Genomic DNA, 19061 nt, shown 5'->3' with positions numbered 1-19061 from the left:
TTGGCAGAATCTCATCTGCCATCATCAGACTTCTGTATTGCGTTCTGTATTGTGTATTGTGTCAGACGAACGCAATTCAGAAGCCTGATGATGGCAGATGAGATTCTGCCGAAACATTGCTACAACTTTAAAAGCACAACTACAATGACGTGGGAAAATACCCGAACAAAGCTGAATACCATGTATGTATGTATGTATGTATGTATGTATGTATGTATACACAAACACACATACACACACATACATATATATTTATATAAAACTAAAGTTGCTGACACATTGCATACATTTTTAGAATATGTGGTCTTAAGAATTACTTCCTGTTAGAATAAATATTTCAGAAGTTGGAAAGCAGTAATTAAGTTGTGACAACCTTTTTTTCCAGTTTTCTTTAATCTTGGAACACAGGAAGATGATATCAAAGCCAAGTAGGTTTTTAGAAATTATGTTCCTAGTTGCCAAAAAAACAATAATTAGAAATATAGAGGTTTTTTTAAGGATTTCCTTCAGGAAGAGATTGAGATCTGAAACTGCCTTTTATTTGCTCTCTCTGTTTTGCCAAGACTTTTTTTTTTAATGAAAGTCTTCTGTGCATTACTTTGGGGGTAATCTGATCTCTGTACATCTTATTGTTAAATTGGGACAAGCACAACGCACTTAAATTATTTCCCAATAGTTAAAATGGTTGCTAATGACTTCCTGATTGGTAACCTTTGAATGTGATACTAGAAACATATTCCAGAGAGTGGGAGGATTGTGGCAGAGAAGTGAATATGCCAATGAAAAATCCAAGTTTTATGGAATCCATATTTGAAAGTCTGGGAGTTTGTACATGCAAAGGGCATATTTTCCTTGATTTGCATTAGTTAAAGTCTGTGAATCAAACTTGATTTCTGGTAATTTTATTGATCCTTCATGATAAGTTACTTGGCAACAGTTTGGGAATGGTTTGCCATTACCTTCGTCTGTGATGACTTTTCAATTTCCTAGTCTAGGTTACAACCCTGTTTCAGATGGTTTTCCATCTTCTTAAATACTTAAAAATGTGTATGGCAAAACAAGAAGAGATAGAGTCACAACTAAAGTGATAAGGTCACAACTGAACTGATTGAATGTGGATTGAATACAGTATCAAAAGTATCTAGTATCAAAAGTTGAGGCAATTTGACATATAGAGAGAATGAATTGAGGTACAACTTAAAAGCAGATATATGAAAGAAAAGCAAATGAACCAAGAAGGAAGAAATTCATTAAAATAATGGTTGGATGGTATCGATAAGTTCTCCAAAAAGAGAACCCAAAGAACCAGAGACAATGAAACAAGCAGTGTGAATGGACATGGGATGGTTTGCAAGAATGGAGAAATATAGTGAGTAGTGTTAGCGTAAATTAGACGGAACTGTTTTTGTTGTTTTTGTTGTTAAGTTATACCTCCAATTCCTTTGACTTATTATTTCTTTCTTCTTTCATGTGCTTTGCATGTTTTTGCACCAAGAAGAAATGATATGATGGGTATGTATATCTATCATTTGGAGAGGTCTTGACTGAAAAGGGTTAGTTAGTATGAGTATAATTTCACTATTGAATTTGTAGGGTTAGGAATAGCTGTTAGAAATTATCTTTATGTTATTAATTTCCACTTAAAGTCTGCCTGGCTTTATGAGGCAAATAAGAGAAAAAGAAAACAATATATATATAAAATAGAATATGACCAAACACTATTATGAATTACATGTTATTGCAAATCTAGTAGGCAGATAAGGAATTCCTGGTGTGCTAAGCTGACTATGTACTGTATCCACCAGACATAATAACCTGCTCATGTTTCTATGCTCATTCATCAGTACATTGTGATTCATTTAGCTGGACTCAAAATCTCCAAATTTGTTGACCCTCACTTTAAGTTCATTTCAATTGTAACTCACCTCTTTAAAGTGTACACAGCATGTGAGTTCAGAAGATGTTAGCTTAGGATAATTCACCTATATCTAAGCCTTAGGGATGAGCTATATTTGACCTCTTAAACTGAGCATTTACTGATGCTACAATAGTGTGTTGAGAGGTCATTGGATTTATTTCTATTTTCCTCTTTGTCTCTTATTCAGCAAAAGATTTGGAGCTAGCTTTGAGCCTTATGTTCACTTCTCATAAACATAGTTGTTTCCCCCCCAAAAAAATCTAATTGGAAAAGGGTTTCCTCTCTCCCAGTTCTAATGTTACCAACCACTTGTCATTATTCATAGTGAATTCTAGGATGAGATCTTAATTTTTCTCATCACTTATATATGTTATAGGACTTTCTGGTTTTTATCACCTTTTTACCAGACTAGATCTTTTTATGTGTCCTTTATTGTATTTGGGTAAACTAAAAACAGAATTTATTACAGACAACAGCTCTTGCTTTTTAGAAATCAAACGGCAGCAAGAATGGAAGAGGACAAATTACAGAGGCTATTTTCTTAGCCTAGCTAAACTTCTGTACGATCTCTTTCTCAGTCATTTTCTTGTCCTCTTGACCATCTGCATCTCTGGCTGAAGTAATCTAGTGTGTTAAAAGGCTTTTTTAATTTCCTCTGAATGAATAAAGCTGATGTTTATGATAGCACTTCACTATTTCAGAGCATTCTGTAGAACTCCTCTGACAAGGTCACGTAATAAAAATGTTCCTCTAAGGTTGGTGGACAAGGCTGGCTCTTTGAGCAGAGAAGGCATATATTCAGAAAAGAAAAGCAGTGGTTTATGTCAAGGCAGATGAAAAAAAAGTGTTTGAGAGAGAGGTTGTATAGCTATTGCTTGGAGGATTATATCAGTTTTGATTCAGGGTGGCCTGATCTGGTACGATCAATACTTTCTAATTTCTGTTGGGAACTCTTAACCCTCCTTGTTCCCTGGCAGCACCTTAATAAATCTCCCCTCTTTCATTGAGTTGGAAGCTAACCAGCCTCTTTTTGTTTCAAAAGAGCAAAAAAAAAAGGAATCACATAGCAATCACAGCTGAACAACCGTAGCTTGGAAAACCACAGGTTTTGCACAGCCTTCTCTGCTGTAGCCTTGTTGCACGCAATGTTGGTTTGGTGAACTGCCACATAAGGCACTGCCTGCTTTAGTTTGCAAAAATGGCCGCATTATTTTGCGCGTATATGGTTAGCAGTGGAATTACAGACAGGAGGCTTAGATCTAAGCACTAACGTGCACACATTTTGCTCCTTAACAAATTCTTCACATCACCGATCTTCCACAAAGGAAGTGGCAGCATGGAAATAAAAGGCGAGTCCTCCCCAGCTCTTACTTTACTTGCTGTCCTTTCCTTGGTGTTCAGAGAGCTGTGAAGCAGGCTCGGTTTAGGGAAGGCAACTTGTTAATCTCCTCACTGCTACAGAGAATAAAATGGCATTTCATTCCAAGCTCTGCTAATGCACTCGCTCCTGGGATAATACGAGAGTCCCTGAAAATAGTGGTCAATCCCCCCCACACCCCCTTTCTGCATTTTCTTTGTCTTCTTTTGAGTGCTACATTTAGATTAGCTTCTGAGGATTAAATGTTTTTCCAGACTGAATCTATTTAAGGGGTGATGGGGATGGAAGAAGGAAAGGGAAAACAGTAAGATGCTCCTGCTTAATGTAGGTGTTTCCAGTAATCCTTTGAAGGCTGGTTTAAAATTTCATTTCCTTTCTAAAATTTGATTGTTTCTTATTAAAATTAGATACAGCAGGAATTGTGAATGGATACATGTCACTTGTTCTCTAAAGGGCAGTGCTGCATAAGCATGGTGGTGTTAGGAGGATTACGAACTTGTTAAAAGATAAAACTTTCCTCCGAGACCTATGCGCTTCTGAAGCTGCTTATCAAAAGCTCCGTGCTTACATGCCTTTCTGGCAGTACCATAACTCTTGTCTTCTCTGAGTGTTTTTTTAATGCTGTTTCTTTAAATAATACGGGTGCAACTCGAAAAATTCAAATATCATGCAAAAGTTCATTTATTTCAGTAATGCAACTTAAAAGATGAAACTAATATATGAGATAGACTCATTACATGAAAAGCAAGATAGTTCAAGTCGTGATGTGTCATAATTGAGATGATTATGGCTTACAGCTCATGAAAACCCCAAATCCACAATCTCAGAAAATTAGAATATTGTGAAAAGGTTCAATATTCTAAGCTCAAAGTGTCCCACTCTAATCAGCTAATTAAGCCATAACACCTGCAAAGGGTTCCTGAGCCTTTAAATGGTCTCTCGGTCTGGTTCAGTAGGAATCACAATCATGGGAAAGACTGCTGACCTGACAGTTGTGCAGAAAACCATCATTGACACGCTCCATAAGGAGGGAAAGCCTCAAAAGGTAATTGCAAAAGAAGTTGGATGTTCCCAAAGTGCTGTATCAAAGCACATTAATAGAAAGTTATGTGGAAGGGAAAAGTGTGGAAGAAAAAGGTGCACAAGCAGTAGGGATGACTGCAGCCTGGAAAGGATTGTCAGGAAAAAGCCATTCAAAAGTGTTGGGGACTTTCACAAGGAGTGGACTGAGGCTGGAGTCGGTGCATCAAGAGCCACCACACACAGACCGATCCTGGACATGGACTTCAAATGTCATATTCCTCTTGTCAAGCCGCTCCTGAACAACAAACAACGTCAGAAGCGCCTTACCTGGGCTAAAGAAAAACAGAACTGGTCTGTTGCTCAGTAGTCCAAAGTCCTCTTTTCTGATGAGAGCAACTTTTGCATCTCATTTGGAAACCAAGGGCCCAGAGTCTGGAGGAAGAATGGAGAGATGCTTGAAGTCCAGTGTGAAGTTTCCACAGTCTGTTGATTTGGGGAGCCATGTCATCTTCTGGTGTTGGTCCACTGTGCTTCATTAAGTCCAGGGTCAACGCAGCCGTCTACCAGGAGATTTTGGAGGAATTCATGCTTCCTTCCGCAGATGAACTTTATGGGGATGCTGACTTCATTTTCCAGCAGGACTTGGCACCTGCCCACACTGCCAAAAGCACCAAAACCTGGTTCAATGACCGTGGGATTACTGTGCTTGATTGGCCAGCAAACTCGCCTGACCTGAACCCCATAGAGAATCTATGGGGCATTGCCAAGAGAAAGATGAGAGACATGAGACCAAACAATGCAGAAGAGCTGAAGGCCGCTATTGAAGCATCCTGGTCTTCCATAATACCTCAGCAGTGCCACAGGCTGATAGCTTCCATGCCACGCCGCATTGAGGCAGTAATTGCTGCAAAAGGGGCCCAAACCAAGTACTGAGTACATATGCATGCTTATACTTTTCAGAGGTCCGATATTGTTCTATGTACAATCCTTGTTTTATTGATTGCATGTAATATTCTAATTTTCTGAGATTGTGGATTTGGGGTTCTTATGAGCTGTAATCCATAATCATTGCAATTATGACAAATCATGGCTTGAACTATCTTGCTTTGCATGTAATGAGTCTATCTCATATATTAGTTTCACCTTTTAAGTCGCATTACTGAAATAAATGAACTTTTGGATGATATTCTAATTTTTCGAGTTTCACCTGTATACTTTGTTATGTTGTCCCACTAGAAATCAGCTTGAATCCAAGGCAGCATTCCATTGGATTGATTGCTGGAAAAATTTACTCCACCTGGGACCACATATCTGAGACTTCCATTTAATTATCATAGGATCTTTAAATTAAATGGGCATGACTATTTAAAGTTATGTTGGGGAAGCTGATGTGGTATGCATCCCATGGGTTCTGTAGGGAAAGTATAATATACAAACTTTACACACGGGCATAAGGCTCTGAAGTTGAAATAGTGAAATGTGACTGATTTCTAAAAGTTTAAAATGTACTCTGGCATATGTCTAATGATTCAGTATTTTTTTTAAAAAAATAGGATGCTTATTCCTCTTATTGGAGAATAAGTATCTCTAAATACATTAAAGTCGTGGGAAAAATAGTTTTTATGTATGTGGGGAAAGGAATGCTTTTGCATTTATGAATAGAATTCATAAATCCAAAAGGTTGCAGAACCTGTTTTTGTTATTTGGTCAAACAAATATTAAATGTTATGCTTAACAAAACCATATCAGGCTTATTAGGAGAACCAAGTGGTGAAGTTGGACCCATATCCCAAAGGTTTTGTTGTCCAGTATTGCAGCTTGATAATAAAGCGGTTAAAGAAAACTTGTCAGGCTTTTAGAGCTATGACCAGGAAGGGGATCGGAACTTCATTTAAGTCCTATTAGCAGAAAGACATTCTGAATAAACAAACAACACACAGAAAACATTGTGTTGTGTCATGTCTTTATTGAGCACATTGAACCAACATTTACAGTCTTGATTGGAAAAGTATCTGAAACCCTGGGATAATCACCTCTCTTTGGGTGGTATTTGTGTCAGATGTTTCAATCAATGAGTTAACAATCAAGAGTAAATTTGAAAGACCCTTTGTAAAACAACATACACTAGTTACCACCATCAGAGTCTGTTCTTCATGATATGGGCCTGTAGAATGAATCATGTACCAATCAAAAGAGACCTCAGAAAAAGGGCTATTGAAGCTCACAGTGCTAAGGACGGCTGGTGCCAATTTCTTTAGGCTTCTCTAGCACAGCGGTCCCCAACTTTTGTGGCTTGGCGGTCCAGCTAGGGGGCGGAGAGGGGAACCATGCTGTATTAATGGAACTGCACGTGCACACCAGCCCACTGCTTGTGTGAGTGGAGCTGCTCTTGTGCATGTGCACCAGCCCACCACTCGTGCAGCCTGGTTCCAAATAGACCATGGCCCAGTTGCAGCCTGGGGGTTGGGGACCCCTGCCCTAGCAGAGAGAACTATATTTGCCTTCATTTGTGGAGAAAGTACAACACCATTATTACTCTTCCCAGGAGTGTCAACCAACAAAAATCAGATTTTTAAAGCAAGATGTATGTCAGGTGCCAGCAACCAGAGCCACTTATGAAGGGTCCAAGTCAGCATCTTTATTGTGTTCTAGGTATAGCACAAGACTCTTCCAGACTGCTTGCCTTCTCTTGGGAACAGCCAGATAAGATTTATGGAACTTGGGGTGTTTGTCTCTCAGGCTAATGCCTCTTGCAACTGCATAGGGACTCAAGGCTAGTTCCCTGCTTGACTTTCCTCCCTGCCTGGCTGGAAATTTCTCAATAGTATATAATACTTGCAGAAGTTATAAAGAACTTCAGTGTAATGGCAAAAGATCTACGGCCATTCTTCTATTGTATGATGTCACTGTTAATGAGTTCACCATAAGGAGAATAGAAAACTTTTGTTTGGGAGCTGCCCAGAGTTGATTAGAAGATGGGTGGCTATATAAATGTTTTAAATTAACTAGGGTGCAGTGCATGGGAGGACACTAACAAAATCACTGCTGACCAGAAAGCACAGTGTTAACTTTATGAGGTTGTGTTATTCCAAAAAATTAATAGGAAAAGACAACTTCAGTTTGAACAAGAATATTTTAAGGGGAAAGCAAGGGTTCAATAAGTTATTAGAATAATGTCCTATGAAAAGATAAAAGTAGAAATTTGGAGCATTAATGAGATTTTTTTTTTTTTGAGAAAATGAAACACTATATTCCTGAATAAATAGATAAATATCACAACAGTGGGAACATCATGAATTGGGACCCCAATAATTGTGGCACCCATGAATCTTATTGTAGTTGCATTGGGATAACAGTGTTTATATATTTAAATGCATTTATATTTATATCCATCTAATGAAGGAATATACTAAAATGATAATAAAAACAAGAAAATACATTTTTGATGTTTTTATAAAAAGTAAAATAAGTTTAAGTGGGGAATAAAAGAAAACTGCATTTATATTTGGAGTTGTTCCATGTGCCACAGTAACACATTTTGTGTTATTCCAAAAAATTAATAGGAAAAGACAACTTCAGTTTGAACAAGAATATTTTAAGGGGAAAGCAAGTTGGACCCTGTGACACTCATGTCACCCAGACTTAATTTTATACAATTCCTTGCAGGTGACCTAATGGGCCTCTTAATAAGAGCTGTCTGTTGTTTCCTATTTCCTATGGCCTGTTGCTTGGGAAAGATAAATGGGGGACAGAGAGAGGGAGTGAAAAGAGAGGGCAAAGCAAAACTCAGGTTAGGCTTCCATTCCATGCTCCCTGGGGCTCTAAACAAATTAGCTTTGGGGGAATGTGATATTCAAGAAAAAAGAAGTTCCAAAATATTAGGAGCCGAGTAAGAGATTTCTGGGTATATTTTGTTGGATTCCATTGCAGAGGAAAAGAAGTATATGTATTCTGTAGCACTTATATAAAGAATCCAGGTGTTGATGTTAGAACTTGGTTCAGCTAACTTAATTTCAGGTGGGAAAAATACACCTTTTGAAAAACCTTATCCTGTAATGAAATTCACAGTACATTTCTGTAGTAGGGTAAATGTTACTATAGAATGGACAATTTTGGAAATCATGCAACAAACAAATGGCTTATATTGATTGACTGATTAACAGCAATCAAATCATCTTTTACTCCTCACAACCATATTGATAGATTTTCTCTATGTTCCTGGCATGATCTTTCAGGTCTTCTAATGATGCATTCATTCCCACTGTAACTGGGACCAGTATAACCTTTGGTTTATACTGGACATTTTCATACATCATGCTATTGTTTGAAATCTGTCTTCATACGCAGTAAATAAGACACTTTTAAATCATTTTGCTTTTGTGCACAAAATGTATTCTGTAGTAACAATGGCAGATGTATTTTAAACACGAAGTATAGCAATGGTGATGCTGAAGGCTGATTTTGAGACTGCAATCTTTTGGGAATGCATTCCAAAAAAGAATAATAGAGTTAACTATGTCAAAAGTGGTGAAACTCCAAAAAAAATGCTTGTTATCTGGGAATTAATTGCCTCTTAGTTAATTCTCATTGCCCCTTCTCACAAAAGCTGTGGTAACAGTCTTAACAACCTGGTCATTCAGGAACAATTTATTTCAAGGACATTGTTTGCTTCTCTGAATACTAATATTATTCATAATTTTCAATTATACACTCAATGTGAATATCTGAAGCTTTTATTATACAGAATTATTTTTCTCCCCAGAGGAAATAAGGTTGAAGAGATTAAGGCTAATATATCAAATATTTTATAAGAAATAAATTAAGACTTGCTAAATTTTGTTACAGAAACATAAGGATACAATTTCCCCCCAAAAAGCTTCTTCTGAACTATGCTCATGCTACTTAATTAGCTAAAATTAAATCTAGTAATATTAATAGAATGAGTAGACTACTTATTCATCAACAGCCAATTTATATTTTGTTTAGAAATATATTTTTTCAAATATTTCTGGAAAATATTCAAAATGTTCATTTTCCTCTTCCCAACCAGATGTAGAATCCTTTATTGATGCATTGCTATTGTTTGAAAGATAGGTTTTGATCTTATTAGAAGCTCCCCAAGTCTCAATAAATAGCAAGCAAAGTCATGTTCTGAAAACTAGTTTTGCTAGCATTATCTTTGTTGATTGATCAGAAATTAATATTTTGATAAAGAAGACTTAAAAGTGGATAAAACTGTAAAAATATCTGCAAAATGTACATTTTTGCATTGTTTCTTCCAGGAATTAGGTCAGGCCATTAAAAATAAAATATTAAAGTTGTTATTGGCAATGGGATCCCAGCTAGTCTGTTTGTGAAGTAAGAACATTATTTAAAGTTTGTGTAGCCAGTCAGGTCTGATCATACAGGGGGTATCACTGAGGGCAACTGAAGCACTCACATTTTTGTGTGTTTGTGTACCTGGAAGGTGAGAAGACATGGCCCCAAGGAAATGTTCTTCTCTTCCTGTGTCATTCCAAGCAACAAGTGTAGAAACTACCAGACACCATACCATGCTATTTCATCTAAAAAGATTAGTAAATAGAAACACATTTGAAGTATCATTTAATAAATCAAAAGCATAGCTTAAATAGGATAAACATTAAAATACAGGGCCAAAAATATATGCTGACTATCAAGCATAAGAGTGTCCCCTGTGTTCATCCTATTGAAAATAATGCCAGTAGCATAACAGTTTTTGACAATTACTGCTTTCTCTGTTCCTTTTAATAAGTGTCTTGATTTATGCATATATACATTATATTTAAATAAAATAATATATCTTCTCTTGTTCCTTTATCTCAGCCCATTATTTTCAGATGCTCTCACTAGTTGTTTATATGTGCTTTGATAATGAATGTTTTTACCATATAAAACTGTAGTAAAGTTCAGGTGCTGCAATAATTTGTTTCTTTCCTTGCTGTAATGTTTATTATTCTCTTTATAATATGGAGCTTTAACCATTTTCTTTCTTGATTCAAACTGTTTTTTGCAACAACAAAATTCTGATACATTTCTGTTTGACTTAACAACTGAATTAGAGCCCACGTGTGTACCAACTTTGTTTGCTTTGCTAGTCAATCTTAAGAGTTAAAATCTTTGGTGTTCCTAAACAAGGGAACTTGGCCTATTAACATTAGCATGGCATAAAAACTAATAGGAGAAAATTTTAAGTGCAAAACCAAGGAACATTGCCAAATTTGAATTAATCCACAGAAACCTGTAAAGCCAGCATTTTATTTACTTTTTTGAAATAATTTCTTTGTAGCATTTAATGCTACAAAGCTTTATAGCAGCCATTATGGTATCTTTTTATCCAGGTAGTATAAAGAAAGTAGTGTTTTTGCATATTGAACTTGGTATGATGAAAAACTGAAAGATTTGATTTCTCCATCGCCTTCTCAAGTATTACAACAGTTTATATTGCAAAATGTGATATACCTATACCAAGAAGTACTATACTCCAGTGGTTTCTCATTGAGAATTCCTCCATTAATAGCTGCTAAATTTTTATCTTCCCACTTAAGTCCAGGTGGTGGTGTATTCGGAGAGGATATAAAGGAGAAGATTTTTAAATGTACTTTTCTCAGTTGTCTCCAGCAAGGAGTTTGATAGTATCTGTGATGCCATAACATAGACATCGTTTTGAAATTTGTTTTAATTTGCAGCTCATGCAGAGAATTGGGATTGTCTCACTGCATCAAGCTACATTTTTAGAAAGCCTTGTTTTTATGGATTAATTCAAGCTAAAATTTCCACAGAGATGTTCTCAAATCCTGTTCTACTCTTCAAGTTCAGCCCTGGAACACTTTCATAGCATAATAAGGAATAGTCCCTCTTCATTAACTGCAGAGGGTCACTTATCACACAGATATCACTTTGACATGTTTCTGAAAACAATCTGCTTGCCATCTGTGCAGTGTAATATGTAATGAATGTATATGACTAGTTTCCCACATGAGCACATGGCAAGATTCCATCAGTAAACACAGCTTTCATGACATGGGTAACTTCAGTTGTATATATTTGCTGTGTATCACTAATCCATAGTCACCTTTTCTACATCAAGCTGCTATTATGTGAGAAATATTCTTCTGTGGAGCAATCCAGTTTACTCACATAGTCATGCCTAGCTTTTAGCACATCCCTTGCCTAGGTCTTCAGAAGCATTTAAGGGCCAGACCGCTTGAGAATGTTATACATAAAAGTCTCCCAATAGTGAATGGTCACTGCTTGCACAGTACTATAACAGTATACAGGATTACTGTCTATCACCTAGTCTGTTGAGGGTAGAGCATACTGAGACTTCCAGCGGTGAGTAATTCTACCAATAGTAATTGCAAGTCATGGTTTTATCCTCATTTACCAAATTCCCTTCCATTATCTGTGTTCTTCAAGTACAATTAACAAGGATTTGTTTTCCTGTCATGACAGTCAAAAATCTTTCTTGAGAAGGATTCATTTAATTTAGCCTTCTTTCTGTGCTGAACTCGGGCTAATGGAGTGGGCACTTATATTTTCCCTTATCTCCTACTTCCTAAGTCATTGTTTTTTTCTCACAGCAGCAACATGCTAGGCACACAATTGGCTAAACTGTTGACTTTGTCTTATGTGCTCTTTGCGCTTCTAAACCATGGATGTGATAAATTAGCTTCAGCCAGAAAGTGAACATTCAAATTGTCATTTTGTATATTGGACTAAAACAGTTTTTTTTTTGATTGATGGAATCCTTTGAGTAGCATTAAGTACTCTAACAATACAGCCTCCACCAATAGGAAGGCCCAGCATGTTTTATTGGCATAAAATCAAATTAAGCTCCTCCCCCCAAATTTAGGCCTATTTTAAAACATGCAAAATAAAGGGAAAGGGCAGGGGGACTTGCCGTTTGGAGCTGCTGCTTCTGCATTTGGAGCTGCCACTGTGTTTGGAGCGCTGCCGCTGTTTGGAGTTGCCATGTCTGCATTTGGAGCTGCCGCCACATTTGGAGCTGCTGCCGCGTTTGGAGCTGCCGCTTCCACGTTTGGAGCGCTGCCGCTGTTTTGAGCACTGCTGCTGTTTGGAGCTGCCGCTTCCATGTTTGGAGCACTGCCGCTGTTTGGAGTTGCCATGTCTGCATTTGGAGCTGCCGCTGCGTTTGGAGCTGCCGCTTCCGCGTTTGGAGCACTGCCGCTGTTTGGAGCGCCACCGCCATTTGGAGCGCCACCACCACTCCAAACATGGTGGCAGCTCCAAACGTGGAAGGAGCAGCTCCAAACATGACGGCGGTGCTCCAAATGGCGGCGGCACTCCAAATGGCAGTGGCACTCCAAACACGGAAGCAGCAGCTCCAAACGTGGTGGCGGAATGGGCAGAAGGGAAAGCAACAGCGGCGGGTGCCAAAGGTCTTGGGTCTGCAGCAAAGGTGTTTGGTGGGAATAGGGAGCTCTCTGCCCTTCGCCATGATCACCTGTTAGGAGCGGCTGGTGGCGAGGCTGCCCGGGGGGGAATTAAGTCACCCCCAAAAAGACGGCCTAGCTGTTTTTTCGGGGCTCAAAAAAAGAATAAGGCCCAGCCTGATTTTGTGAGAAACACGGTAATACAATCATTGGGAATTAATTGTGAAAATTCTTACTATAACTTTGAAGATAATTAATGTTTCTACTGCAAGACAAATCTGCTGAGACAAATGAATGCAGCCTTTAGCTGCCATTACCTACCATATCAAGCAGTCAGGAGAGAGTTAAAGAGAAAAGCTCTCCTGACCTCCTGCATTGGCTCTGTGATGAATGTCTAATTTATTCCCACTGTCCTTGTTCTGCCAGTAATAAAAAGGTTTGCTTCACATATTCACCCCACTGCAAACATTTCTCTTAAACCTCAAGAGGACATATAATAGCATGATACCAAGCCAAGCCAATATTATCAGATTGATGTGAGCAATGATAATAGAAGAAGGATAAGTTGATGAGATTCCCTTTATTACATAAAGAGACTACATGAAAAGAAAAAGGGGGTTTCAAATTCAGTCATTCTTGGTGTATCATTTGCTCAGTGCTGATCTCAAAGGGCAGTAAGGAAGAATAATTTTAAGACTGGTGTTAAAACACAACCTGATTAGCTGCAGGGCTGACTCTCCTCAATTACATAAACCTGTCCCATTAGATTTAGCAGGGAATCCATGGTACAGGTTTTATCAGCTAGGGACTTGCATTTGGTAGGTCTCAGGAGGTGGGCCTTTTCTGCCTTCTTTGTGGCACATTCTGCCCCACTGCAGAACAGGTGCGGGGTGTTGGGGATGAGTCTGTGCTGTCTGCATCTCAAACTGAAGTGAAAATGGTTCCTGTAGTCTGCATTTTTTCTGGAAATCCATTCATTCTCCCACATCATTCGAAGGGTGTTCATGCCAAAGTTCATCGCTTAATGTCTATGGAGATTCTCAGGCATCCAGGTCATGGTTGTCCCAAAGGTACTTTTTCAAGAGGCAGCAGGACTTTCTGGTTTTTCTTTGAAGACATTTTGCTTCTTATCCAAGAAGCTTCTTCAGCTTTATGAAAAGTACAATGTCTTCAAAGAAAAACCAGGAAGTCCAGTTGCCTCTTGAAAAAGCACCTTTGGGACAACCATGACCTGGATTACTTAGAATCCAGATTACTTTAGGAAGATCTGGCTGTGTCTCCAGATTTGGGGATCTTTGGGTACAGGAGACATTCTTAAACTGCTCCATTGTGATTGATGCTCTCTGTGTGAGCATGGGCAGCCTTATAAATAAATATAATGAACAAAGAAATGAATAAAATAAACTTTTTCCTAGGGTGCTTTCTTTTTAAAAAAATAAATTTTATTGATTTTACAATTAAAACAGACCAACAACACATACATAAATGTAAGAGAGAAAAAGAAAAGAAGAAGAAAACAGAAAGAAAAAGATAAAAAACAGTTAAAAACATTTTCATCTTCAACTGTTTGTGAGACCTCCTTTTTATCCTTATTTTATGCCATATACACGCTTAATCCTTACATATATCTGTATATCACTACTACAATTCTATTCTATCCTCTTTTGCCTTTTAGTGTGAAATCTATCTTTGGTCTATCCATTTGTACCAGCAGTTCCAGCTGTTGTAGTATATTGAAGTGTCTTTATTTTTTAATGCCAAGGTTAATTTGTCCATTTCTGCGCACCTTTCTGCACAAATTTGAATAATCATCTCCTCTGATGGAACATGAGGCTGTTTCCAACATTGTGCAAAAGCCAATCTGGCTGCTGTCACAATGTGTATTATTATATATTTCACTTTTTTGGTATTTGTTTATCAAAGATCCCCAATAGAAAGGACTCTGGTTTGAATTTGATCTGTTCTCTTGTCATTTCCTCCAGCCAATTTCTAATTTTCTGCCAATATTTTTGAGCTTCTATACAGGACCACCACATATGGAAGAAAGTTCCCTCTTTTTTTTGCATTTCCAGCAATTCGGACTCATATTGGGGTGCATCTTCTCTAATCTTGAAGGAGGAAGGTGCCATCTACAAAACATTTTATAGGCATTTTCTTTGTATGCTACCAATTTTATAATTTTATTTTTTCTACCCGAGACCTTTTCCCATTCTGTTATGGTGATACTACGTCCTATATTCCTATTCCAGGCTATCATGTTCTCTTTTACAATTTCCTCTTCTAATTCTACTTCTAATAAATAATTATAAAATTTTGTTATATTTTTTTTGCCTGATCCTAATAAACTTTTATCTAATTGCTGGAGTTTATTGTTAATTCCAAATTCTTTCTTGTCCTGCTTATATCTACTTTGAATTTGAAGATATGCCCACAGATCAATTTTTAATCCCTGATCTTGAAGTTCTTGCCACGATTTCAGATTTCCTTCCGTATCCAATAGGTCCTTATATTTAATCATTTTAGTAATATCCAGATTATTTGGGTGAATCATTGCCTCCATTGTTGAGATCCAAATTGATATTTTTAAATAGTGTTTTTTCCGTTTTTTCTTCCAATTAGTCAATAATGAATCTCTGATTAGGTGTCTTTGAAAATATTTCTGGCTAGTTTTCCCAACATCCCATAAAAAAGGATGCCACCCTCTCTGTAAGTCATGGCCTTCTAAGAATAATATTCCCTTATTAGTTAAATTCACCCATTCCTTCAACCATACTGGAGAGCTCTTGTACAACCATTCTAACTTTTTCCTTAATGGATTTTCTGTGAAAGAAAGGGACGTAGCCATGGGAAAACAAAGAAGGGTTGCAAATGGGAGAAGACATCATCAGGATCACTTAGACATTTCCCACAAATGAGATAGAGTGATTGCAAAATGAATGCCTCAACTGGAAGCACTCTTTATACTTTCCACTGTTTTGCCCACAATGTCTTTACAAAAGAAGTTCATGTGTTATGTATGGGTTATCTTACAAAAACCCTATAAGAGAAAGGGATGTGAACTGATTCATTCATTGCCATGTATTGCTGAGAAAGTCTTTCAGCCCAGGTTCAAGACTGTTTTGTCCAACATACCAGACTGGTTTATTCTTCTTTTTCTATGCCAAGATATAATGATAATGATTTAGCGGATGAGGGAAAAGTTGAAGAGGACAGCAGTTATGAAGCTGAGGACTAACGTCCTGGAAAACAAAGAAGCAATTTGAATAGTGGCAAAAGCTGAAACATAGGTGACCCCTACTCCTACTATTGGTGCATGATGTTATGATATCAATTCTGATGGGAAAAAAATCAAAATTGGACTGATTGAAAGGAGGGAATAGTCAGAATGAGGGAAGAAGGGAGGGAAGGAAATATCTTTGCTTTTGGTTTTTTGAAATAGCTCAAGATAATTCTGCACACTTACACAGGCACATACACTCCCCCCCCCACACCATTCTTATCACAATCCTGTAAAGTATTGTAGACCATGATAAATATATAACTTTCCAATAGTATGTGCCCCTACAGCATATTTTAAGACTTAAAGAATTGATATAAAAGCAGAATCTTTTATTTTCCACAAAACATCAAAATTGCCTAATCAGGTAAAGTCACCTGACCTTCTAAATGAGAATCCAGCAGAACACAAGTTATTTTTACTGATACTTTGAGTAAAGAAGCTCTAAGAGGAAAGGTGGTAAATGTTTTTCTCCAGTTGAGCTAAAGTGTATATGAAACTCAAGCAAGGAATTAAAACCTCGCATCTTGCATCGTTAAAAAAAAAAAAGATTACCATGCAGTCAAGATAGTTATAGAGTAGGAGAAATACCAATGACCTCATTAGAAAATATCACATATTTTGCCTCTCTTGAAATTGTAATAAATTCTCTCAGGTTTTAAAATAAACTTTCAGAGTTAAAACATAATTTTAAGAGTCTTAACTTGGCAATGAATTGAAGGATATTATGGTATTTCCTGACTGAATTCTTGTTTCCCAGGTGCTCATTCTGATGATTACAAAGACATTAAAATTGCAATGACAGAATAAAATGCCAAGCTTATGAGTTTTTGAAGCCCTCTGTTAGTTTTTTTCCTGTTCTAAAATTTTGGGAAGTATTTCATGGAATGTTATGTCTCTTAAATACTGAGCTCCATTAAGTTTTTGTAATTTGTATCTAGGATTTTCCAATGAATGTGAATTTGTGAGTAGTATGGAGAAGTCTGCTATAATTGTATTGTTACTGATATTGATTTCTGGACTGTATACTGTAGTAGGACTTTCAGTGATTAATGCCAGTGTTTTGTTCTCCATTCTCTGATTGTGGATTAGAATTGAAAATAAAAGAATATCCTAGAAGTATTTTGCTGGAAGACTCAGTAATGGTAGTCTTCAACTTATTATATTTATTTTAGAAACTGTGTGACAGATCTAGGTGTTCTACTGGACCGCTATTAAGTATGAACCTGCATTATGCTGCAGCTGCCAAAAAAGTGATGCAGTCTTAGGCTACATCAACAGAGGTACAGTATCAAGATCACAAGAAATGATAGTGTCACTTTATACTGTACTAGTGAGACCATACTTGGAATACCGTGTCTAGTTCTGATCAAACTAGGATACAAAAAAACAGGCTACAAACCAGATAACAGATAATCAGAATTGGAAGGGACCTTATAGGTCATCTAGGCCAACTCCTCACCCAAGCGGGAGACCCTACACCATTTCTGACAAATGGCAGTCCAATCTGTTCTTGAAAGTCTCAAGTGATGGCGCTCCCACAACTTCCAAGGGCAAGTGGTTCCATTGGTTGATTGTTCTCACTGTCAGAAAGTTTCTCCTTATTTCCAGGTTAAATCTCTCCTTGTTCAGTTTCCATCCATTATTCTTTGTCTGGCCTACAGGTGCTTTAGAAAATAGCTTGACCTCTTCCTCTCTGTGGCAGCCCCTCAAATATTGGAAGACTGCTATCATGTCTCCGCTGGTTCTTCTCTTCACTAGACTAGCCATGCCCAGTTCCTGTAACCGTTCCTCATATGTTCTAGTCTCCAGTCCCCTAGTCATCCTGGTTGCTCTTCTCTGTACTTTTTCGAGAGTTGCAACATCTTTTTTATAATGTGGTAACCAAAACTGGATGCAGTACTCTAGGTGTGGTCTTACTAAGGCTTTATTGTACCTCACTTGATCTTGATTGTATCCCTCTGTTAATACAGTTTAGGATTGCATTAACTTTTTTGGCTGCTGCTGCACAATGCTGGCTCATATTTAGCTGGTTGTCCACTAAGACTCCAAGATCTCTCTCACAGTTTCACCCAGTCTATATGTGTACTTTTGGTTTTTCTTGCCTAAGGACTTTACTTTTCTCTACATTGAATTTCATTTTGTTAGATATGGCCCAATGTTCTAGTCAGTCAAGATCCGTCTGGATCTTGAGCCTATTTTCTTGGGTGTTAGCTATTCCTGCCGGCTTAGTGTCATCTGCAAATTTGGTAAGTTCCCCTTCTATTCCCTCATCTAAATCATTAGTGAAGATGTTGAAGAATACTGGGCCTAAGACAGAGCCTTGTGGCACCCCACTGCTTACTTCCCTCCATGTAGACTTAGACCCATTAAGGAGTACTTGTTGAGTACGGTTTGTCAGCCAGTTGCGAGTCTATCTAGTGGTGGTGCTATTTATTCCACTTTTTTCTAGCTTACTAAGAAGTAGGTTGTGGTCTACTTTGTCGAATGCCTTGCTGAAATCTAAATATATTATGTCCACAATATTTTGCTGGTCTACTAATTTAGTCACTATGTTTAAGATGAAATGAAATGAAATAAGATTGGTTTGGCATGATCTGTTTTTAACAAACCCCGTGCTGACTGCTAGTTATTACTTTACTTGTTTCTAGTTGTTGGCAGATCTGTTTTTTTACTATATTTTCCAGTATCTTCCCGGGATGCTGAGATCCTAGAAAAGTACAGAGAAGAGCAATAAAGGGTTTGGAAATTAAACCACAGAATGAATGGTAGGCCTTACTGGGTAGCAGTGATGAAACAAATGAGAAGCCTGCCAATAAAAAAAATGCTGTTTTAATTTCCCTTTGTCTTTACAGGAAGAGGAATACACAAGCTATATGTGCAAACTTTCAGGAAGCCATTATGATGTGCTACAATGAAAATAAACAGCAAGTGCTAAACTGCTCAGACCTAGTCAAGGAATATCAGCGTTGTGTTAGGCTAGCACAAAAGGTATCTATACTTTTATTTCTGCTTTACATCAAGGACATTTCCTGATTACTGCTCTGTCTT

At 37.5% G+C, this 19061-nt stretch overlaps 1 protein-coding gene across 6 annotated transcripts in view; it reads left to right on the top strand.

The window, feature by feature from the left end:
• Nucleotides 1-19061, top strand: part of CHCHD6 (coiled-coil-helix-coiled-coil-helix domain containing 6) — a 226973-nt gene that overhangs the window by 138286 nt on the left and 69626 nt on the right. For 5 of the 6 annotated variants that reach the window (XM_087923783.1, XM_087923780.1, XM_087923779.1 and 2 more), the window contains one exon: nucleotides 18866-19001. The exons of the other annotated variant lie outside the window; for it this stretch is intronic. In XM_087923783.1, coding sequence (XP_087779909.1) covers nucleotides 18866-19001 — 136 coding nt within the window. The remainder of the gene's footprint in view (nucleotides 1-18865; nucleotides 19002-19061) is intronic. 6 annotated transcript variants of the gene reach the window in all.

The sequence above is a fragment of the Pseudonaja textilis genome, chromosome 2 (genome assembly GCF_049901715.1).
Source record: "Pseudonaja textilis isolate UNSWEBS1 chromosome 2, rPseTex1.2, whole genome shotgun sequence".
Lineage (NCBI taxonomy): Eukaryota > Metazoa > Chordata > Lepidosauria > Squamata > Elapidae > Pseudonaja > Pseudonaja textilis.
The sequence above is the reverse complement of the archived record's forward strand: the minus strand, read 5'-3'. Positions and strand labels throughout refer to the sequence as shown.